General features: G+C 47.1%; 1 protein-coding gene across 4 annotated transcripts; it reads left to right on the top strand.

The window, feature by feature from the left end:
• The first annotated feature begins 1,394 nt into the window (after positions 1–1,394).
• sfmbt1 (Scm like with four mbt domains 1) lies at positions 1,395–24,588 on the top strand. Of its 4 annotated transcripts, none has more exons than XM_076990952.1 (21): positions 1,395–1,660; positions 5,561–5,608; positions 5,918–6,012; positions 6,315–6,561; positions 7,851–7,939; positions 8,459–8,711; positions 9,562–9,659; positions 9,769–9,870; positions 15,906–16,065; positions 16,479–16,561; positions 16,786–16,912; positions 17,128–17,241; positions 18,105–18,147; positions 18,247–18,314; positions 18,477–18,619; positions 18,731–18,840; positions 19,065–19,315; positions 19,618–19,796; positions 20,259–20,483; positions 20,804–20,932; positions 23,292–24,588. In XM_076990952.1, the coding sequence occupies exons 2-21, from the start codon at positions 5,584–5,586 to the stop codon at positions 23,430–23,432; spliced, it is 2,682 nt and encodes an 893-aa protein (XP_076847067.1). In that variant the 5' UTR covers positions 1,395–1,660; positions 5,561–5,583; the 3' UTR covers positions 23,433–24,588. The 4 variants fall into 4 exon arrangements, with proteins under 4 accessions (XP_076847067.1, XP_076847146.1, XP_076847206.1 ...); XM_076991031.1 differs by having other exon boundaries at positions 1,399–1,660; positions 18,480–18,619; XM_076991091.1 differs by having other exon boundaries at positions 1,407–1,660; positions 19,065–19,240.
• The last annotated feature ends 168 nt before the right edge of the window (positions 24,589–24,756 follow it).

The raw sequence follows: 24,756 nt of genomic DNA, 5'->3' as shown, positions 1-24,756 counted from the left end.
ACTTTGTGGGAACAGTTTGGAGCTGGCCCCTTCCTCTTCCAACATGACTGTGCACCAGTGTTCAAAGCAAGGTCCATAAATACATGGATAGCAAAGTCTGGTGTGGATGAACTTGACTGGCCTGAACAGAGTCCTGCCCTCAACATGACATAACTTTAGGATGAATTAGAGTGGAGACTGAGAGCCAGGACTTCTCGTCCAACATCAGTATGTGACCTCACAAATGTGCTTGTGGAAGAATGGTCAAAAATTCCCATAAACCCACTCCTAAACCTTGTGGACAGCTTGTGGATTACGACACCTAAGCTCATATGTGAGTCAAGGAAGGTGAGCAAATACTTTTGACAAAGTGTTTGTATACACATACATATATATTTGTGTGTGTATATAAACAAATGATATATACACACACAGCTTTAGACTACATCGGATGTGCATGTACCTATATTTCTTTCTTTTTAAATGAACTGATTCAAAGCATTGCTTGAGAGATGCCACCAGATGGCCATGTGAGGGCATTGCAAGATTAGGGGGTTTGAGTGACCTGTAAAACCTGTAGGACATACTTCAATGTACTTTATTTATGAATTGATATTATTCATAGAAGTAAGAGCAGATGCTAAGGCGCATGTGTGTTTATATAAAAAATCTCATATGTATGTGTGTATGTAATGTAATATGTAATTTAAACGTGTATGCGCATGCATATATATCACACACACACACACACACACACACACATTTCTGCTGCAAAAGCAACTAATGGATGTGGTAATACCATGGGAGCATAATAAAAGCCCAGTAACTTGCAAGCAGGCTGTTCCGCTACTTGACAAAACATGTATCTGGACTTATTATTGGTTTGACATTTACTTAATGGTGGACTAAAATTCTTCTAGTGTATGTAGTTGTAAATATCGTTAATGTTGCTCGGTTGTGGGAATTCCGTGAGAAGTTTGTACCGTACTAATGTATCATTTGTATCGTCTAAATTCCTAGGTCTCCGTGTGATGCTGCCTATTGCTAAAAGGTACAACACATTTTAATAATTCTGTGCTGGAAAATACGATTAGAATACGAGATATTCCGCCATATTTACATTGAATCGGACCCCATCTGGTAGCTCTTACTGTCGTTCTGCATTTGATTTAGGTGGCTATATTAGCGCAGTCTGTAAGATGGTCTTTCTCCGGTAAAAGCGAGGAAGAGGTACGAAACGCATATCAGTTTTAGTGATTATTCGCCGTGTAAGCTTTTTAAACTGTTCATTAGGGAACTTCGTGAAGATAGTTAATTGACGTGCGCGACAACCTGAGCAGGTTATGGCAGTTGCATGCGATGTAATGCCGCGTCCCACTATTGAACAGTCTTCCTGCATTGTTTAAACAATAACCGTTATCGCTGGCAAAAGAGGAATCTTGCGGGATTTCATATCGTTATTTCGACGTCATATTTTAAAGTCTATTTTCATAAACGTAGCAGGTCATTGTTTTATTTGCTTAAGCCAACAATATCGGCTCTCTGGGCTTAGAACGTGGATGGGGAGGTTAGGCGGCGGCGCATGCGCAGTACTACTTTGTGCCATATTGGAATGAGGTCGTGAACGACTAGGCGGAAAAAGATACGGCATCTAAAACCGACTTGGAAAAACTCCTTACATGTAAGAAACGATCTAAGCCTTAATATTTGCATATTTTACAATCTACTCTTTCGGATCATTTTGTTAATAAGCGAATTTGTGCTGTCTTCATCTTTTTTCCCGTCTCCAAAAAAGATGACTTGTGCTCGAATGAAGCGCCCTAGCTGTACTGCTGAAGCTATGACGTTTCAGTAACTTGACTTGGTTACAGGCGGTTTTAGCATGTGCAGAGTCAGCCGCACTCGATCCTCTACTCTGCTTAGCAAAACACCTCGCAACGTAATGTGCATTAGAAAATGCGGAGTTTACTTTGTAATGTCCGATACCTGTCACGATGACGTCTCTTTAGGAATGAAAGTTGTCTGATCGGCGCGAATGTCTTAAATGCTATGAGCAGTTATGCAGCTAGCCGAATTCTGCCTTTGGGCAGCTAGTGAACCATGAGTGACTCAAGTTTTCTTGAGAACAATGTAGATATTAACAGAATTAATTTCCGACGACGTATTTTGATCACATCTATTATATATAGCTATATACGATTTTGCTTATAGCAAAATCTAGCTGTTCAGCACTGGATTGCATAAGACCATGATGCATGCAGTTCCCAGCTACCTTGGCTGTTTGACCATTTCATTCACCTTCAAATGGAACTTCAGCGTAGGCTCACAGCAAAAGCAATATAAACCACTTTAGACAAGTCAATAAGGTTTTATTTAGCCACGTTACATAATTGAAGTTAGCTATGCTGCAAGCCAGCGGCAGTCTATTGTTTTGGCTGGACAATACGCTGAGGCTTGTCAAGTTTTACGTCAGTGCTAATAGCTTTCGTTTCTAAACTAATGGTATTCGGCGACAGAAATAAATCGCAGCACACTACGAATAGAATTTACACAGACGAATTTTCTTTATGACGCGCTGAACAGAACAGCGACACGCGCTCGATTAAAAGTCGCTTGTGCCCATGTCGTACTGTCACTAGGCCTTTTGGCTACAAATTCAAAAATCATTACAAATTGACATATTACATATGGAAACTAAAATGTGTCTAATCCAGGGAGACATATGTATAAAAAAAATTAACCTAAATGTATTTTTAAATATGTTGCTTTCGATGTATTTAGCCATAATGTAAAAGTAACACTGGACATACCTTCACCTGGCTGGCATTGAGAATTCAGACATTACGAGTGTCTCAGAGGACTTACTCGTACAGAGGACATACTTGGTCTCTCTTTGTAAAGTCCAGAGACATCATCAGGGTCCTCTTCTCCTCAGTGGTATGTCATTGTCACTTTTGGAATTGGGGGTTCTGCCATGAGTCCTGAACTCTAATGACCTAATTTGATCGATCACACCTGAACCAGTGAATTAGGGGCCTTCAGAACACCTACACTTTATAGTGGTGCAGTGTGTGTAAGGTTTGGCTTTGTTGGAGGCTGTGTAGCCAGTACCTGGTTGATGCACCTGCATGACGTACACCTGCACCCGTTAATGAGAGGAACTTTCTTCAGTGCATTGTTTGGATGTTGAATGTACTGAAGGAAGTTGAACAATAATAATGATAATGAATCTGTTTAAGATTTAAACTCTTCAATCTGGGATAGAATTTGAGTCAAATACAAATGAGAAACTGCTTATAATAACAGGATCACTGCAGGACTTTGGCCTACTGTGGAACTGACATATTACTCAAGACCTTTAGAGGTTAAAAGTCACATTACAGGTTATAAGACTGAATAAGATGTTTCCAAGTGCCTGTGAGTGTGTTGTCACTCTCAGGCTGACCAGGATTCCTTCAGTATCCACTCTACTACGATCTGCTGGTGTGTTGCCAGTGATAACAACAGAGTTAGAAGTCACTGGATAGGGTTCTCCTCTCCGCCCTGGGCCACTTCTTTTTAAACTGTGTGTGTGTGTGTGTGTGTGTGTGTGTGTGTGTGTGTGTGTGTGTGTGTGAATGTGTGAGGGTTTTTATCAGGAAGTAGTTGGCCTTCCTGTTGTCTCTTGTGTAGTCTGGTGATGGGGTGGCAATTGGGGCAGTGGAATGTGTAGAGAAGTTTTCACAGAAATTCCAGCAGAAACCACTCTGTTCAAGCCCCATGGCCCAGACCCACAACCCGCTGTCTTCACACTGCATTTATTTCTGCCTCTATCCTTTGTTTCTTGTCTTTTTTCACTCTTTCTCGAAGTTCTAGAGAATGTTCTAGATAATGTTCTAGACAATGGTGTCTAGAATGTTCTCAGTACTTCTGCAAAAAGGTGGCGAGTGCAGCCCTCACTGAGACAGCTCTTTGTAGCTGGCCTTAACTGCTCTTTTCTTCGTGTCTGCCATCAGAGGCCACTGTGATACAATCCTCCCCCATCCCACCCTCCTCCTCTTCCACCCTCACCCCCCAGTACATTGTCTCTGTGGCCAGGCAGTGCTTGTTGGGGGGGGGTTCCTAGCTGCTGGGGGTAGAGGTGGCAGTGGTGGGGTCGTGGAGTTGCCGCATCAGAGCGGGAAGGTCGCGGTCAGCAAGTGCCCATCACAGAGAGCTTGTCTGACTCTCGTCTCTGCTCTTAATAGAGATGTCAAGCCTCACAAAGACAGTATGACAGCTCTGGCTGAAGAGACCTCTAAAGTTGTGACTTTGTTTCCGCCATTTTATCTAAGCTTTTAAACCTCAGCCTTTTCTCCTCAGAGTTGAGTTTAAATGAGTTGAATTGGGCAAACCGAAGTCTTTTCTGTTACACCCATTATAAAATAGTTTTTATTTATTTATTTATTTATTTTATTGATTCCTGCTGATTTTTCACTCCCTCATTGTCTGATATAAAACTTCTAATTTACTGTTGTCTTTGTAAATGTGATGCTCGTATTGTGTTTTTTAAATGTTTTGATGTTAATATAGTGACATCAGTAATGAAGAGTAACTATTTTTCACTCCAGGTTTTGATGTTATGATAACATTACCCAAAAAACACTGCATACAACATGCCTGTTTGTTGCTGATAGACAGACATTTCGTGCTTTAGACTATTTGGCCAGACTGCGTTTAAAGTGCTGTATTCGTGTCTTAGAATTCATGCTCTGCTAGAATGTTTGGTTAAGTAGGTTAGCGGTAAAACTGGGGCAGGTGCTGAACCACGCAGAGCCCCTCGCCCTTTCTTGGTCTTGTGGATCTTCTGAACATCATCTGATTGCATTGCTCACAACACTGAATGAAATTGCTAGCCCAGTTTTCAGCAAGCTTAACTATGTGATGTTATGGGAGTTTTCTTGTCTCAATACATGCATTTATATATGTTTGTGGCTTTTAAAACAAGCACTGAGATGTTGTGAGGAGCCTTGTTTCAGAACAAATGTCTAATCTTAAATTGATTTAGAAATATGCTGTTCTTAAGCTCTTAAAATAGCAAGGATTAAATTTACCTCTGTATTTTAGGCAGTATACTGTTGATTTGCTGAACAAGTGGGAGATGCTTCTTTGAACCCAGTGTCCTATTTGATTAGGTTGTTCATAATAGATGAATGTTCAAAGTTTATTCAGTTTCATATACGAATGTTGTAAATAGTTTGGCAGAAGAAAAGCACTGGGCCTTTATGATTGGCTCTTTAAGCTGTGAGCATTTATGATTGGCTCTTTAAACTATTGGCTTGCTGGTAGGCATCATAGTGGAACCTGTGAACCAGTTTCAGTGAGGCAGCTTGTGTGTTAAAACCACACTCTCTAGATTCCCCCTCCCACACATGCTGGGACGTTCTGCATGTCAAACGTGGTTTTACAGCGCCAGCGATTCTCTTTCTCTCATTCTTTCTCCCCGCCCCCCACTTTGTCACTCCAACCGCTAAACATTTTCACAGCTTATGGTCTTTTAAAGAGGTTTGTGTCTCATGGTCTGTTTTTCTTCCTTCATCGTTAGTCTTTCTTTCTCTCACAGAAGCCCTGAGCTCAGGTTCCAAGATGAGTCTAGAGGCACTGGAGTCCGGTAAGGGGAGCGAAGACATTTTTCTCAATAAATGCCACTGTCAGCTAACCTGCTAACTGTATCTGCCCATTTGATAGCGGTATCGGGCTTCACACTATGGTTGCTATTTAAGAGATTTCTATGTGTTTACATACAAATTGAACTCAAATGGATTCAGTCGATTTCTTTCCTGCAATAAAATTGCAATTTTTTTTGGAACCTGCTCTTATAAACCCATCCGAGTTTGGATACATAATAGTGCTAATATAGTTTTATATTAGAATGGTCATCATTAGTGAGCCTGCAGGAGCCGTTTGCGTGTCATTTCAGATGCGGACTCTGGCCAGGATGGGTCTGAGTTTAACTGGGATGACTACCTGGAGGAGACCGGTGCCCTGTCCGTGCCTCACCACGCCTTCAAACACGTGAGTGCACCTCCTCCTCCACACCTCCACGCCACGCTCCTCTTTTAGCTCCTGCTGAGGCGGCGCTGGTGTCAGACACTGCCTTCCTGCAGCACTGGGACGTGCGCCGCAGTGCTCGGCCTCGTTACCATAACACCGAACTGTCACGGGATATTTTAAGTCAACTTTGTGCCCGTGGCAGCCATGTTGAGTTCTAGTGGGACTTGGTCTTGCAGTCATGAGGGTAGAACAGGCAGGCGCAGCTGTGCCTGTCGAGAGCCTCCATGCGTGGGGTGCTAACCGCATGGCTGGTGTTCTGGCAGATGGACGAGGGTTTGCAGACCGGCCTGGCCCCGGGCATGCGGCTGGAGGTGCAGGTACGTGCTGGCGACAACGACACTGCCTACTGGGTGGCCGCCATCATCACCACCTGCGGCCAGCTGCTGTTGCTGCGCTACGAGGGTTACCAGGACGATCGCCGTGCCGACTTCTGGTGTGACATCACCACCGCCAATCTGCACCCCATTGGCTGGAGCAGGCAGCATGGTCAACCGATGAGGCCGCCGGACGGTGAGCAGGGGGGATTGTGGGAAAGGGAAGTCAAAGGGGTTGAAGATCTGAAAAAAGATATGAAAATAATTTGGAGGACCTGCTTGTGTAGAGCATGAGTGTATAGAGTGGATACCAAAACTGTGGATAACAAAGACTATAATGGGAATCATTGATTATCTTCATGAGACAAAGGGAAAGGATTAATGGGGCTTTTAATGTTGTTATATCGATTACTGTTGTTTCATTTATTTCTGTAGTAGCCTTGTACTGTTGTAACGGTTTGTGAGGAAACTGTGTGTCTGCCTCATCATAGCGTATAGCAGTTTGAGAACAGCCAGTCGAGTCAGGCCTGCACACTGCGTCTGGACCAGGGTATCTCCTTTTGTATATTACTCACGTGGAGCTTGAGCGTTGCTATGACACACACCTGTGTGTCAAGTGTGTTGCCCTCGAGCTGAGCCGGGTGTGTCGCCCCCTGAACTTAAACAGCGCTTGAGTAGAAGAATAACATCTGAAGTCTACTCAATTGACACTTTCCTCCACTTCATGGACCCTATGTGGAATGAAATCTTATCATATTACAAGTCCACTGTAATCATTCACTCATTCATTCATTACACTATACAGTATTTGCTTCTCCTCCAGTACAGCTGGGCAGACGTGGGTTGGTGTGACAGGTTATCTGTGGTGGGGCTGCATAGCTGCTTTCAGCTGAACTGGACCCGGTGCTGGGTCTGAACTGGGCCTGGTGCTGTGTCTGGGCTCTGGTGTTTTCACTGCTAGCACCGCTGTGCTAAATCCTGCAGCTGGTAGTTCACTCTTGACTGGCAGGCCGTATGAAGGACGTGGGGTGAGGGGAAGGACATGTGGACAGAACATTCTGTTCAATAATACCGCCAGAGTTTATGCAGATATCACTGGCCTAATTCCAGACTGAAACTAGCAGCTTCAGTGTAGACCAATCACTCGGACTCCAGCATGGCCACCGTGTCCTGGTTGTTAACGTTATACAAGGACTATGTACTGGTAGTTGTCTTTATTCTGTATTGGCTGTGTTTGCATTCTTCTGTGGAGGGGTTTAATGAAAAAGGGGAACTTGTTTTCAAATATTTTCCAAGGAAAAAAATCACAACAGAAGAGTAAAACACGGATGAAAATACCTAATACAGATATTTAACAATCTGTTAAAGTTTCAGCAGTTTAAATATTAACCTAAGACAAGATGGCAGCCTTTCCAGCTGACCTGCTGTAGCCAGCATGGTGTGTGCGAGCCAGTGTGTGTGGTGACAGCCCAGCGGTGTGTGCAGGAGTGCGGGACAAGCACGCAGACTGGGAGGCCCTGCTGGAGCAAGCACTGTCTGAGCCCCGCAGTGCACCGGCCAGCCTGCTGGAGGGGGTGAGACACACACACACACACACACACACACACACACACACACATCGCCACAGTACACACACACATCCCCACAGTACACACACACACACACACACACACACACACACACACACACTCACACATCGCCACAGTACACACACACACATACTCACACATCGCCACAGTACACACACACACACACACACATCGCCACAGTACACACACACACACACACACACACATCGCCACAGTACACACACACACACACACATCGCCACAGTACACACACACACACACATCGCCACAGTACACACACACACATCACCACAGTACACACACACACACACACACACAGCGCCACAGTACACACACACACACACACACACACACACAGCGCCACAGTACACACACACACACACACAGCGCCACAGTACACACACACACACACACACTGTACTACCAGAGTACACACACCGCACTGCCACAGTACACAGTATTTGTAAACTGTGTGTGTGTGTGTGTGTGTGTGTGTGTGTGCAGGCTCAGCGTGGCTGTAATCCTGTAGATCTGTTGAATCCAGGCCTTTGCGTCGAGCTGCTGGACTACCAGAATGTGGGAGTGGCCTGGCCTGCTACCATCGAGGATAATGTAGGTGGCAGGCTCCGCCTCCGCTACGCAGGCACAGAGGGGCTGGCCGACGCCCACTCCATCACCTGGTTGTTCTACTTGAGCCCCCTGCTTCACCTGCCCGGTTGGGCCAAGGAGCACGGCTGTACCCTCAGGCCCCCAGCAGGTGAGTTCTGGGTGCTGCTCCTCTAGGTTCCAGAGTGCTCATTCCAGAGCAGGTCACTCAGCACTGTGTAAACCCTGTTCGCTTTTGATAAAAACCAGAAGTTTTAGTTTCATTAAGATGTTTTATATATATATATATATATATATATATATATATATATATATATATATATATATATGGAGGAGGTTCATTAGAAGGAAAAGGTTCTTTACGAGGGAGGTTCTTTAGAATGGGGGAGGTTCTTTAGAATGGGGGAGGTTCTTTACGGGGGAGGTTCTTTAGAAGTGGGAGGTTCTTTAGAAGTGGGAGGTTCTTTAGAAGTGGGAGGTTCTTTACGGGGGAGGTTCTTTACGGGGGAGGTTCTTTACGGGGGAGGTTCTTTAGAAGTGGGAGGTTCTTTAGAAGTGGGAGGTTCTTTACGGGGGAGGTTCTTTACGGGGGAGGTTCTTTACGGGGGAGGTTCTTTACGGGGGAGGTTCTTTAGAAGTGGGAGGTTCTTTAGAAGTGGGAGGTTCTTTACGCGGGAGGTTCTTTAGAAGTGGGAGGTTCTTTACGGGGGAGGTTCTTTAGAAGTGGGAGGTTCTTTATAGTGATGGCGGGGGAGTGGGTTGCTGCTGGACACTCTGCTTTAGGCAGCTACGCCTTGTGACTTTCCTTCCAGCCAGTGTTTCACTGGAGTATGAGCAGAGTTACACTACACACTTCAGCTGATCAATAGGGTGGGGGCAGGGGGGACATAGCTGAACCCAGATCAGAGTCCACTGGCTTGAAGCAGTTAACCCTTGATACCTGTTTAGGTGACAGGAGACTGTGTTAACGTAAGCTCATGTGTGTGTGTCCCCTCCCTCAGCTCTGCTAGCGCTGCGTAGCCAGGACCAGTGGGACGAGGTGAGACGCGGCTTCTCCAGCCAGTCACATGACTCCAGCATCAGTGAGGAGTTCTACAAGGTGAAGATCAAACATCCTCTCCTTCCATTCAGTCGATTCCTCTGCAGTTAAGGTTAAGGTGTCAGACATTATGAACATGTCAATGGACTGTGTGTGTGTGTGTGCGCAGGACCGGATGACCCTCAGTCCTCACAGCTTCACTGAGGGCATGAAGCTGGAGGCAGTGGACCCGTCTGCCCCCTTCACCATCAGCCCCGCCACCGTTACCAAGGTTATACACATTCACCTGCCCCCTTCCCCATCAGCCCCGCCACCGTTACCAAGGTTATACACATTCACCTGCCCCCTTCCCCATCAGCCCCGCCACCGTTACCAAGGTTATACACATTCACCTGCCCCCTTCACCATCAGCCCCGCCACCGTTACCAAGGTTATACACATTCACCTGCCCCCTTCCCCATCAGCCCCGCCACCGTTACCAAGGTTATACACATTCACCTGCCCCCTTCACCATCAGCCCCGCCACCGTTACCAAGGTTATACACATTCACCTGCCCCCTTCACCATCAGCCCCGCCACCGTTACCAAGGTTATACACATTCACCTGCCCCCTTCACCATCAGCCCCGCCACCGTTACCAAGGTTATACACATTCACCTGCCCCCTTCACCATCAGCCCCGCCACCGTTACCAAGGTTATACACATTCACCTGCCCCCTTCACCATCAGCCCCGCCACCGTTACCAAGGTTATACACATTCACCTGCCCCCTTCACCATCAGCCCCGCCACCGTTACCAAGGTTATACACATTCACCTGCCCCCTTCACCATCAGCCCCGCCACCGTTACCAAGGTTATACACATTCACCTGCCCCCTTCACCATCAGCCCCGCCACCGTTACCAAGGTTATACACATTCACCTGCCCCCTTCACCATCAGCCCCGCCACCGTTACCAAGGTTATACACATTCACCTGCCCCCTTCACCATCAGCCCCGCCACCGTTACCAAGGTTATACACATTCACCTGCCCCCTTCACCATCAGCCCCGCCACCGTTACCAAGGTTATACACATTCACCTGCCCCCTTCACCATCAGCCCCGCCACCGTTACCAAGGTTATACACATTCACCTGCCCCCTTCACCATTAGCCCCGCCACCGTTACCAAGGTTATACACATTCACCTGCCCCCTTCCCCATCAGCCCCGCCACCGTTACCAAGGTTATACACATTCACCTGCCCCCTTCACCATCAGCCCCGCCACCGTTACCAAGGTTATACACATTCACCTGCCCCCTTCACCATCAGCCCCGCCACCGTTACCAAGGTTATACACATTCACCTGCCCCCTTCACCATTAGCCCCGCCACCGTTACCAAGGTTATACACATTCACCTGCCCCCTTCCCCATCAGCCCCGCCACCGTTACCAAGGTTATACACATTCACCTGCCCCCTTCCCCATCAGCCCCGCCACCGTTACCAAGGTTATACACATTCACCTGCCCCCTTCCCCATCAGCCCCGCCACCGTTACCAAGGTTATACACATTCACCTGCCCCCTTCACCATCAGCCCCGCCACCGTTACCAAGGTTATACACATTCACCTGCCCCCTTCACCATCAGCCCCGCCACCGTTACCAAGGTTATACACATTCACCTGCCCCCTTCACCATCAGCCCCGCCACCGTTACCAAGGTTATACACATTCACCTGCCCCCTTCCCCATCAGCCCCGCCACCGTTACCAAGGTTATACACATTCACCTGCCCCCTTCACCATCAGCCCCGCCACCGTTACCAAGGTTATACACATTCACCTGCCCCCTTCACCATCAGCCCCGCCACCGTTACCAAGGTTATACACATTCACCTGCCCCCTTCCCCATCAGCCCCGCCACCGTTACCAAGGTTATACACATTCACCTGCCCCCTTCACCATCAGCCCCGCCACCGTTACCAAGGTTATACACATTCACCTGCCCCCTTCACCATCAGCCCCGCCACCGTTACCAAGGTTATACACATTCACCTGCCCCCTTCACCATCAGCCCCGCCACCGTTACCAAGGTTATACACATTCACCTGCCCCCTTCACCATCAGCCCTGCCACCGTTACCAAGGTTATACACATTCACCTGCCCCCTTCACCATCAGCCCCGCCACCGTTACCAAGGTTATACACATTCACCTGCCCCCTTCCCCATCAGCCCCGCCACCGTTACCAAGGTTATACACATTCACCTGCCCCCTTCACCATCAGCCCCGCCACCGTTACCAAGGTTATACACATTCACCTGCCCCCTTCACCATCAGCCCCGCCACCGTTACCAAGGTTATACACATTCACCTGCCCCCTTCACCATCAGCCCCGCCACCGTTACCAAGGTTATACACATTCACCTGCCCCCTTCACCATTAGCCCCGCCACCGTTACCAAGGTTATACACATTCACCTGCCCCCTTCCCCATCAGCCCCGCCACCGTTACCAAGGTTATACACATTCACCTGCCCCCTTCACCATCAGCCCCGCCACCGTTACCAAGGTTATACACATTCACCTGCCCCCTTCACCATCAGCCCCGCCACCGTTACCAAGGTTATACACATTCACCTGCCCCCTTCACCATTAGCCCCGCCACCGTTACCAAGGTTATACACATTCACCTGCCCCCTTCCCCATCAGCCCCGCCACCGTTACCAAGGTTATACACATTCACCTGCCCCCTTCACCATCAGCCCCGCCACCGTTACCAAGGTTATACACATTCACCTGCCCCCTTCACCATCAGCCCCGCCACCGTTACCAAGGTTATACACATTCACCTGCCCCCTTCACCATCAGCCCCGCCACCGTTACCAAGGTTATACACATTCACCTGCCCCCTTCCCCATCAGCCCCGCCACCGTTACCAAGGTTATACACATTCACCTGCCCCCTTCACCATCAGCCCCGCCACCGTTACCAAGGTTATACACATTCACCTGCCCCCTTCACCATCAGCCCCGCCACCGTTACCAAGGTTATACACATTCACCTGCCCCCTTCACCATCAGCCCCGCCACCGTTACCAAGGTTATACACATTCACCTGCCCCCTTCCCCATCAGCCCCGCCACCGTTACCAAGGTTATACACATTCACCTGCCCCCTTCACCATCAGCCCCGCCACCGTTACCAAGGTTATACACATTCACCTGCCCCCTTCACCATCAGCCCCGCCACCGTTACCAAGGTTATACACATTCACCTGCCCCCTTCACCATCAGCCCCGCCACCGTTACCAAGGTTATACACATTCACCTGCCCCCTTCCCCATCAGCCCCGCCACCGTTACCAAGGTTATACACATTCACCTGCCCCCTTCACCATCAGCCCCGCCACCGTTACCAAGGTTATACACATTCACCTGCCCCCTTCACCATCAGCCCCGCCACCGTTACCAAGGTTATACACATTCACCTGCCCCCTTCACCATCAGCCCCGCCACCGTTACCAAGGTTATACACATTCACCTGCCCCCTTCACCATCAGCCCCGCCACCGTTACCAAGGTTATACACATTCACCTGCCCCCTTCACCATCAGCCCCGCCACCGTTACCAAGGTTATACACATTCACCTGCCCCCTTCCCCATCAGCCCCGCCACCGTTACCAAGGTTATACACATTCACCTGCCCCCTTCACCATCAGCCCCGCCACCGTTACCAAGGTTATACACATTCACCTGCCCCCTTCACCATCAGCCCCGCCACCGTTACCAAGGTTATACACATTCACCTGCCCCCTTCCCCATCAGCCCCGTCACCGTTACCAAGGTTATACACATTCACCTGCCCCCTTCACCATCAGCCCCGCCACCGTTACCAAGGTTATACACATTCACCTGCCCCCTTCACCATCAGCCCCGCCACCGTTACCAAGGTTATACACATTCACCTGCCCCCTTCACCATCAGCCCCGCCACCGTTACCAAGGTTATACACATTCACCTGCCCCCTTCACCATCAGCCCTGCCACCGTTACCAAGGTTATACACATTCACCTGCCCCCTTCACCATCAGCCCCGCCACCGTTACCAAGGTTATACACATTCACCTGCCCCCTTCCCCATCAGCCCCGCCACCGTTACCAAGGTTATACACATTCACCTGCCCCCTTCACCATCAGCCCCGCCACCGTTACCAAGGTTATACACATTCACCTGCCCCCTTCACCATCAGCCCCGCCACCGTTACCAAGGTTATACACATTCACCTGCCCCCTTCACCATCAGCCCCGCCACCGTTACCAAGGTTATACACATTCACCTGCCCCCTTCACCATTAGCCCCGCCACCGTTACCAAGGTTATACACATTCACCTGCCCCCTTCCCCATCAGCCCCGCCACCGTTACCAAGGTTATACACATTCACCTGCCCCCTTCACCATCAGCCCCGCCACCGTTACCAAGGTTATACACATTCACCTGCCCCCTTCACCATTAGCCCCGCCACCGTTACCAAGGTTATACACATTCACCTGCCCCCTTCCCCATCAGCCCCGCCACCGTTACCAAGGTTATACACATTCACCATCAGCCCCGCCACCGTTACCAAGGTTATACACATTCACCTGCCCCCTTCACCATCAGCCCCGCCACCGTTACCAAGGTTATACACATTCACCTGCCCCCTTCACCATCAGCCCCGCCACCGTTACCAAGGTTATACACATTCACCTGCCCCCTTCCCCATCAGCCCCGCCACCGTTACCAAGGTTATACACATTCACCTGCCCCCTTCACCATCAGCCCCGCCACCGTTACCAAGGTTATACACATTCACCTGCCCCCTTCACCATCAGCCCCGCCACCGTTACCAAGGTTATACACATTCACCTGCCCCCTTCACCATCAGCCCCGCCACCGTTACCAAGGTTATACACATTCACCTGCCCCCTTCCCCATCAGCCCCGCCACCGTTACCAAGGTTATACACATTCACCTGCCCCCTTCACCATCAGCCCCTCCACCGTTACCAAGGTTATACACATTCACCTGCCCCCTTCACCATCAGCCCCGCCACCGTTACCAAGGTTATACACATTCACCTGCCCCCTTCACCATCAGCCCCGCCACCGTTACCAAGGTTATACACATTCACCTGCCCCCTTCCCCATCAGCCCCGCCACCGTTACCAAGGTTATACACATTCACCTGCCCCCTTCACCATCAGCCCCGCCACCGTTACCAAGGTTATACACATTCACCTGCCCCCTTCACCATCAGCCCCGCCACCGTTACCAAGGTTATACACATTCACCTGCCCCCTTCACCATCAGCCCTGCCACCGTTACCAAGGTTATACACATTCACCTGCCCCCTTCACCATCAGCCCCGCCACCGTTACCAAGGTTATACACATTCACCTGCCCCCTTCCCCATCAGCCCTGCCACAGGTCTACCACTGTCCCCATGATAACAATGGAAGAATGTGTCATGCTGTATGAACTCTCATGCACTATTAGAGCTGTTGTGGACAGTTCTGCTTTTAGTCCAGTTTGATTTTTTGTTATACCTCGTTTTGTTTGTACTGTTCCACAGGACACCACTGAACGTGTGTGTTTCATTGCTTCTTTATAAATGAAGACAAAATAAATCTAACACATCACTGACTCAGCCCAAGGCAGCAGAGACTCTATCACTGAGATGTACAGAACTCTATGCCCTCTCTCTCTCCCTCACTCCCCCAGTGTCTCTGACCCTCTCTCCCCCGGTGTCTCTGTCCCTCACTCGCCCAGTGTCTCTGTCCCTCACTCGCCCAGTGTCTCTGACCCTCACTCGCCCAGTGTCTCTGACCCTCTCTCCCCCGGTGTCTCTGTCCCTCACTCCCCCTCTGTCTTCTTCGTATGTGCGTACTACAAAAGCTTCCACATTATTTGTGTCCCTGCGAGTGCTGGACAGGAAGTAGATGTGACTGCAGCTGGTGCCACAACCACTTTCTTGTTTAGTTGTTGCTGTCAGTGGAAGTTGTTCAATGCCGTAATGCTGCTTTCTAATGACGGGTCAGAACAGGGTGCAGTTCTGTGTTCCTTAAACAGGGTCAAGTTGTAGCTCCGCAGCTGTAGCTCAGCAGACGTCCACACGAGTTGCATGGAGTGGAACAGAACCATCTTACTTGATTGCTTTGCATCAGAGCCCTAATCTCGTGTGTGTGTGTGTGTGTGTGTGTGTGTGTGTGTGTGTGTGTGTGTGTGTGTGTGTGTGTGTGTGTGTGTGTGTGTGTGTGTGTGTGTGTGTGTACACATAAACGTGTTACAGGTGTTTGGTGATCAGTTCTTCCTGGTGCAGATAGAGGACATGCGGGAGGAAAGCCAGAGAGAGGGCGGGGGGCGGGCCTTCGTGTGTCACAGCAACAGCCCCGGAATCTTCCCCGCCCAGTGGAGCCTGAAGAATGGAGTCAAACTCCGCCCTCCTCCAGGTGAGCTCCACCCCTCGCTCCGCCCTGAGGGGAGGGGATACTCCCCAGTCAGCTTTCACTCTCTCCTCTCATTTAGTGGGCAATGTTTTCATTGTCTGTTGCACATGTAAGAAAATAAGAAGACGTGGTTACGTTGAATAATAAGTATTGATTCTAATAACGAGTTAATTATGTAAAAGTAAATAATTATAAAGTGCTGTCACCTCCATGGTCCTGCCCCTGTGTGGATGGGTAATACTGTTTTGAATAATTCTTGTAGCTTAGCCACTATCTGTTCTATTCAAGTATGAATACGAGACTGATGACACTAAAGGAACTAATAGGATGTTTTGAGATTTGGTCACAGATGACATCATCGCTGCTTGTGAAAGAAGTTTATATCTGTGTGTGTGTGTTTGCGTCTGTGTGTGTAGGGTACCCAGCGCAGGACTTTGACTGGGCTGAGTATCTGAAACAGTGTGAGGCAGAAGCTGCACCTCAGCACTGCTTTCCTGTGGTGAGTGTTCGCCTCACACACCCACACACTCTCACACTGTAAGATCACTCCATACACACACTGACCATCACGCTCATTAGATGTGCACTGAAAAGTGTATTCCTCGTCACCATGCTCCCATGTTTTTCAAAAATGCTGTTATGATGCAGAGCTGTGGGTGTGAGGAGTGAGGTGAGGTGAGGTGGGGTAGGTGAGGTGTGCTCATCTGGTTTTATTTATTCCAGGACCCACCTGATCAGTGCTTCAAGGAGTCCATGATGCTAGAAGCCGTCAACCCTCTCTGTCCTGAAAACATTCACGTGGCGACGGTCACTAAGGTCAAAGGTCAACATGTCTGGATTCGACTCGAAGGTGTGACCTTAACATGTAAAGAGAGAATTTGGGTGTAGTTATTGGGAATTTTACTCCATGCTTCCCAAAGCCACTGCCTGACTGCCTGAGCCTGAGCCTGTTTAGATGTTGCAGATTAAATTATGGACTTTGATCAGAACTCCGCTTTGAAGTACGGATCTTGAGCTGTAGGCTCCTTCAAGTCTCACCTCCCTGTTCTCTCCCTCACCCTGCAGGAGTGAAGCAGCCCACTCCAGAGATCATTGTTCATGTGGACTCCATGGACATCTTTCCTGTTAGTTGGTGTGAGACTAATGGCTACCCTCTCCAGTATCCCTGCAAGCCCAAAGGTCAGTCTGTTGTGTCTAAGCGTCTGTAATGTCTCTTCAAGCTCAGAGCTTCTACTCTGCCCTGCGTATTCTTGCCAGCAGAGTGTTCAGTGTTTTGCCATGTTGGATTCACACTGACTTCCCCAAATCTACTCCTGACCTTTAGACCCGGGGTGTCAAACATACGGCCCGTGGGCTGGAACCGGTCCGCCAGGGGGTTCAGTCCAGCCTGTGGAATAAACCTGCATTACTAAAGAAGAATAAACTCCCATTTTTATTTAAAATCTGCAGTTCCTATATTGTTTGTCAGTTCTATCGCTTTACCCGCTTTTTCTGTTGACCCTGGCACCCTCTTAAGTGAAATGTCTTTCAAAAAAGAGAAAAGTGGACACAGTGTTGGATTTTTCAAGAAAAATGGAAGGTTCATGTTTTCAGAATTGCTTCCTCGATGTGGAAAAAATCACTGTGATCAGTTTTTATGCATAATGCACTTAAATGTTTAACTGAGTAAAAGTGAAAAAGTGAAATTGCACATACTTTTCTTAAAAAGTAAAAAGTTGTTCATAATATATTTAGTAAAATTCATTTCATATAACTATTTTTATAATTTACTTCTTTGCACTAATACAAAGAAAAAAAAGTGGGCTTATTGCTAGCTCCATGTAATTTTGAAATGAGTTTACTGGTCTGGCCCTGTTGAGATCCAATTAAGTTGTATGCGGCCCCCAGACCAAAATGACTGTTGTAGATTTTCAAGCAATATAAAATATGTTAAGTTCCTGTTTTAGAATGCGTTGCACACTAGGCTTTCATATTAAGTGTGTGTGTGTGTGTGTGTGTGTGTGTGTGTGTGTGTGTGTGTGTGTGTGTGTGTGTGTTTGCAGTTGAGAAACAGAGGAAGATTGCTGTGGTTCAGCCTGAGAGGCAGTAAGTAATGAGTGTGAATGCATGAATGTGACCGATAACCCTGAGATTCATGTCATTTTGTGAACGGTGACCTAATGGCTTTGTGTCCTGCACACGCAGCTGTACTCCATCCAAAGACCCCTCGCCTGACGCCCTCAAACAGCCTCTCACCTGCCACACGGAGACGAGTGAGTAATACATCAGTACACACACACACACACTCCTTTCTCTGTCTGCATACTCACACACTCCAAGCGGACTCTGGAGTGGGCGTGGTGAAGCAGGAGGAGTGAGGGGCGTGTCTGGGGAGGGACCGTGTGCCACATTCTAACGCAATCCGATCCGTCCAGCAGGTCAGGCAAATGGGAGGTACAGCTGCCCCAAGATCTACTTCAACCACCGCTGTTTCTCGGGCCCGTACCTGAACAAGGGCCGCATCGCCGAGCTGCCGCAGTGCGTGGGCCCCGGGAACTGTGTCCTGGTGCTGAAGGAGGTGAGCGCGCACCTGCACAGGGACCCCGGCCCTGACGTAGTCTGTCTGTCGCGGCGTGTCTGACTGTCGCGGCGGGTCTGTCTGCTGTTGTGTGTTTGCTCCTCCGCTCAGGTGCTCACGTTGCTCATAAACTCTGCGTACAAGCCCAGCCGTGTGCTGCGGGAGCTGCAGCTGGACCAGGAGGACTGCTGGCAGGGCCACAGGGAGACACTCAAGGCCAAGTGAGTCCCCGCCCCAAGCTCCGTCCCCTGCTCAGCCCCCCATTATTACAGCTGAACAAAATGGATGTATGTAAAGGACGGCCTGCATTTGACTGAAGTTATTATGTTTCATCATGGAGAACCACAGCCCGCAAAGGGGGGTGGGGGAAAACAGGCCAGCATTTCACATTGCAAATGAACTGCTTCCGGGTTGAGGCTGACTCCTGCATGCGGCTGTCACGTAGGTACAAAGGGAAGAGCTACAGGGCGACGGTGGAGATTGTGCGCACGGCGGACCTCGTGGCCGACTTCTGCAGGAAGACGTGCATTAAGCTGGAGTGCTGCCCCAACCTGTTCGGGCCGCGCATGGTCCTGGAGCACTGCTCCGAGAACTGCTCCGTCCTCACCAAGACCAAGTACAGTGAGTGCCGCTCGGTCCCGCTTTCCTCCGCTGAGGCTTCGATCGAAAAATCCCCTTCTGCGACCCTCGTTAATGGTGAGCCAGAGCTAGGTGGTGCTGGTGCACATAACGATATGCTAATAGGTATCATGCAAATGAGATCTCGTTAAGAAGTGCTTACTAGCCTTGACTCATCATTAGCTAGCTTTTTCCAAAGATGTGGTCGTTTTAGTGAATGTGAAGGTCGGCCCCTCAGCTTGCCCCTCCTCCACTCAGCTTGCTCCACCCCCTCAGCCTGCTCTCTTCCCCCCGCTTGCCCCTCCTCCACTCAGCCTGCTCCACCCCCTTGACTGCTGGTTCTTGCTGTGCCACGTGCTGACCGTTGTTGTTTTATGTAGCGTATTACTATGGGAAGAAGAAGAGTCGTCGTGTGGGTCGCCCCCCAGGGGGCCACTCCAACCTGGAGGGGGGTGTGAAGAGGCGGGGCAGGAGGAGGAAGAGGAGGAAGCAGCTCTTCGTCCACAAGAAGAGGCGCTCGTCAGCCTCTGTGGACAACACCCCTGCAGGCTCTCCTCAGGTAATGCCTGCGTCTCATTTGAAACAAACATGCTGTGAAAAGTCCATTAATCAAGTAACTAAACCACTCTGATTTATTGGTAGTATCCAGGGTCCCCTAACATGGTGCTTAGTGCTTAATTCATAAAAATGTCAAAACGCATTGTCACCAAGTGATGTATAACAGTGTGATGTATAACACATTGTCACCAAGTGATGTATAACAGTGTGATGTATAACACATTGTCACCAAGTGATGTATAACAGTGTGATGTATAACACATTGTCACCAAGTGATGTATAACAGTGTGATGTATAACACATTGTCACCAAGTGATGTATAACAGTGTCACTACGTGATGTATAACAGTGATGTATAACACACTTGCTGTGATATGCTGCTGTGTATGTTTTTAAGTACAGACAGTGTATGGGCTGCCTTGGCTTGAATTAATGGTTATGTTTTGAATGTGTCTGACTCAAGGGGAGTGGTGATGAGGAAGACCTCGATGAAGATGACTCACTGAGCGAAGATTCGGGCTCAGAGCTGCAGGACGAGTTGATGGACGACTCTGAATACTCAGAAAAGAAGTCTCAGCCTCCGACCCCCTCACCCTCTCCCCCAGAAACCCCACGCGCCACACGCAGGCGCCGCAAAGCCCGCTCGCCCTCCTACTCTGACGACGAGAACAGGCCTCCCTCGCCCAAGGTAAACACACCACTCGGGCTGGGACAGGCGGAAAATTTCATATAATGAGAAATATGTATATTGACTCAGTTGCCAGTTTTAAATTCAGTGAGATTCTGTACTGTGGTCAGTTGCAGAGGGAAGCTGAGCATATTAAAACCATTCTAGAGAAGCCATCTGAGTCTAAGTTTATGCGTTAACCTATATGTTAACCTATGACCCTAGACTCAGCCAACTTTTCCAGTATAGATTTAACACACTCAGCTTCTCCCTGCACCTCTACCTACAGTACAAACATTCCCCTAACCTCTAACTCGGGTTTGTCTGTTGGTCTCCTGCAGAGTCCGTTCAGCGAGGCTCCTCAGAAGCTGTGCTTGGACAGCAGTCCGTTAGAGTGGAGCGTTACGGACGTGGTCCGGTTCATCAGGACCACTGACTGTGCTCCACTGGCACGGATATTCATGGACCAGGTGATCATTCTTGAGACTCTCACACTTACGCACTCGAAAACACATGAAATAACCAAATGAACAAAAATAGCTAAATTGCATACTAGCTACAAAATATCTGGTTTCAATTTGAAGCTTGTAGAACACGCCCACTGAGTAGCAGACTGCTACTGTGAATGTCATGCAAACATGAAAGCATTAATAATGGGAAAGAGATGTGTACCTGACTGGCAATAAATTCTGCAAGAATTTCAATCTTATTGTAGACCGCCAAAAGTTAAAGAAAAGAGAAGATCTGTTAGCTAGCCAAGACTTGGACAGTCAGCCAAAAGACTTTGTAGATTTTTTAGTTATACTTGGAGTGGAGAAATGGATCGCTGTCAATAATGAGACAAGAATTTATATATGTTATTGAATGATAACATCAGAGGAGTGGTTTTACCTTCACAAATATAGAATCTTACTGATTGTTGGTGTTGGCTATGAAAAAAGTAGCACTAGCTATCTCACAGTTTTCCAAATAAAAGCTGTAGTAAAAACCTGGTCACATACAACCACAGTATAAATTGGAGACATTAGTGTATTTTCACCTTGAACTTTGACCTAAAAACCAGGCCTTGGGGGGCTGTATGACCTACTGACTACGGCTCTGTGGGCTACACGATCTAATAGTGCTGGGTGGTATTACCAAAATTCTATATCACAGTATTTTTCAAAACTGAATCTGTTTCACAGTATTTGACCAGTTTCTTTCCATTCATGTTAACTGCATTGATTGCAAGAAGAATGACTGCAGAACAGTTGCAGTGAAAATGTAGAACCTTTTTTCAGACAACTTCAAAACGAGTCTAATTTTCACAACCAGCTACACTCTCTTAATCAATCTCTCACCATAAAAAACAAAAAACAAAAAACTTTACTTTCATTAATTTACTTTCATCAACATATTGATTATAAATATTAGGTATTTAGACATAATGTAGCCATGGGCTTTTAATCACTGGTTGTATTGCATTTAAGAAGTCCCAAATATCTTGCCTTCATTTAATTATCTAATATTTAAACAAATTAATAATATTGTGAATAGAAACAATGTGCAAATAATACTATTGCTTCAAGCCTAGGTACATTGCCCAGTATTCAACAAATAAACAAGTACAACTTGTAACTAAACCATCATTAAGTCAGTGCATGAATGTGGACCTCGCTTCAAACTGAGCTATTAGCATAAAAACTGCAGCTTGCCTTAATAATGCGATTATACAGCACCCAGGTGCATACAGGTAAACGAATACCTAAGTAGCGCTAGCTACTTCAAAACTGCATCCTAAACTGAGAAACTACTGTAACGGACACATCGGTATAATTTCATCTTGATAAAGTGGAGTCCGCTAGCTATAATTTTAGCTAGTTAGTTTCTACTTAAGATAAATTTGACAGCTAGCTACTTAACGATCCTAGGAGGATGCGGCAGCCATAAAACCTATTAGAAATAACTAAAACCTATCTGAAAAAAAGTTTAGGATGCGGTTTCGCCGTAGGCAACTATCTAGATATAGATTTATGCAGTGTTTTCATTCATCTAGGTAGCTAGCTACACCTGAATTCCTAGAATTCTACATGCAATTATTTTCAATTTTTGTTTAACTTCAAGTTCAAAATGAAGCCAATATTTGGAATGCTGATTTTTATTACACAATTGCAGATGAAGCAAACACTCAGTGTTTCTTTGGCATTGGGTGTCGAATGTTATTACCCGTGATACTTTAGCTAACCACGAAGCCGAAATGTAAAAAAAAAACCCCAAACATTTCATGCATGCATAAGATTAGCAGCCGCAATGGAACACATCTGCAGTCAAACGGTTTACTACCATGTGCTATCTGACTTATTTGGCTATTTAAACCAGTCTGGCCTGCATATGAAAAATTCTTATCATATCACAAAAATTAAAACCAGTTTCCAGTGTCTGTCGTGTCGATGGCCATACACTGATTATCTGGTCATTGTCATGGATCACTGTCCTCCAGCTGCATTTAAACAGATTATCACTTAGGGCAGAATCCCTAATAAATACAGCCATGTTTGCATAGTGTTTGCCTTCAGGTCCGCCTATAGGGGGCATATTCCGGAGGAAAAGAAACGCTGGTGCATTTCACCTCCCCCTGCTGATCTTTGTTTCACAGTCGCATGTTCAGGCCTCCTTACTGTGGTGCACATACACTACATATGACTTATTTTGTTGTGTATATCGTGTAGGGTTTTGGTCTTGTAGTGCCTCAGATAGAAATAAGAAATAAATCTTTCTGCTGTTTGTTTTTCTTTCTTTCTTTCTTTTTTTCTTTTCTTTCCTTCTCTCTTCTTCTCTCTTTCCCTGCAGGAGATTGATGGCCAGGCCCTGCTCCTGCTAAACCTGCCGACGGTGCAGGAGTGCATGGACCTGAAGCTGGGCCCTGCCATAAAACTCTGCCATCATATCGAGAGGGTGAAACTGGTGTTTTACCAGCAGTTTGCAAGCTGAGAGTGGCATTCCCACTGGAGGCTGGAAGAGGTAGCTGAAGATATTTTGAGGGGGTATGTCTCTTGTTGTGTGTGTGCTCTTCTGCAGGTTGTCACAATGATGAATTGAACACATAGAAGCTTTTTGTTCCTGCTTTCTGGGATTTTCTTTCTTGTTTTTGTACTTTATGTGGTAGAAATTTGCTACTGAAGACCTTTGTATGTCTAGCCAGGGAAATCAGTAGCACAGTAGACTGAACAGTGTCATGCACTATACACAAGTCTCCCTTGACAAATCTGGTTCAGCATTAGAATTATTTTCAGGGTTAAAATGACCCCATTTGTTTTCCATATGATTCTTCAGATTTTGGAACCTTTAATAATTGTTGAGCGGATGACAATGCAACCATCTTAAGCACAAAGACCAATTGCCCATGTACTGTAAGTGGTATGCAAAAGTGTACAGAGTTAGTGTGTACATACTGTAAATATCAGATTCACCTGTTTAGTGGGATGGTATGTCCCAGTTCCTGTTTGATTTTCTACAAAGTTTGAGGTTTACACTGTAAACAGGAACCTTATTTTTCAGGCCTGTTTTGCCTGGTATTTGGTATCGCTGTGGGATTTTGTATAGATGCCAGTAGCACTTTTTCTGTTTAACAGTTACATGTTCAAACAGAGATGTGTTGCTAAATAAAAATCAAATGTAATATAGTGGATTATCATAATGCTATGACAGTTGTGGTTAGGATTCAAGCACACAGAGGTTTCAGGTAATTCAACTGTAGCTATAAAGCTTTTGATGGTTCAGATTCCAGGGTCTATTCAGATTTTAAATTGGTTTAAACTTGTGTTGTAAGCTGGTGACTGAAGACTAGGTTCCATGGACTATGATCGGAGAGCTATCGAGAGGAACACAACAAACCTCATTTTAATTTGGTGTCCTTTCCCCTTATTCTTTCTGGAAGCAATTATAAAATGGTGAATTTGTCTTTGCCATCTTCATTTTTGTTCATTCCTTTTTTTGTTTGTTTTTACAAGTTTGGTTTGGTCAATATTAGTTTTATCTTTTAAATGTATATGTTTGTGAAATGTTATTTAAAAGTAAACTAAACTGGATCAAATGTCATGTCTCTTTCAAAAGAGATGTTGTAAATAAAATGAACTTCTTGAATTGATTGGTGTATTTTATTAGTGTATTTCATTGTTCATAAGAATAGCTGTTAAATGAAAACAATTTTATCCAGTTTTCTTTCGTTCATCCGGAGTTTTCTTTTTTAATCAATCTTTGACTGATATTAGTTCAGACAATGTAAAAAAACATCACCTCGTGTTTGCTTTAGCTG

Source organism: Brachyhypopomus gauderio, chromosome 1 (assembly GCF_052324685.1).
Source record: "Brachyhypopomus gauderio isolate BG-103 chromosome 1, BGAUD_0.2, whole genome shotgun sequence".
In the NCBI taxonomy this organism is placed as follows: Eukaryota; Metazoa; Chordata; class Actinopteri; order Gymnotiformes; family Hypopomidae; genus Brachyhypopomus; species Brachyhypopomus gauderio.
Note: the sequence above shows the minus strand (reverse complement) of the source record. Positions and strands in the feature narration are given on the sequence as shown.

Excerpts from the sequence above, each read along its gene's own strand:
- sfmbt1 (XM_076990952.1), top strand. The coding sequence starts at position 5,584 with ATGAGTCTAGAGGCACTGGAGTCCG. Across the intron at positions 9,871-15,905 it reads GCCCCGCCACCGTTACCAAG|GTGTTTGGTGATCAGTTCTT; the intron begins GTTATACACATT and ends AACGTGTTACAG. Across the intron at positions 19,797-20,258 it reads CCCCTGCAGGCTCTCCTCAG|GGGAGTGGTGATGAGGAAGA; the intron begins GTAATGCCTGCG and ends GTCTGACTCAAG.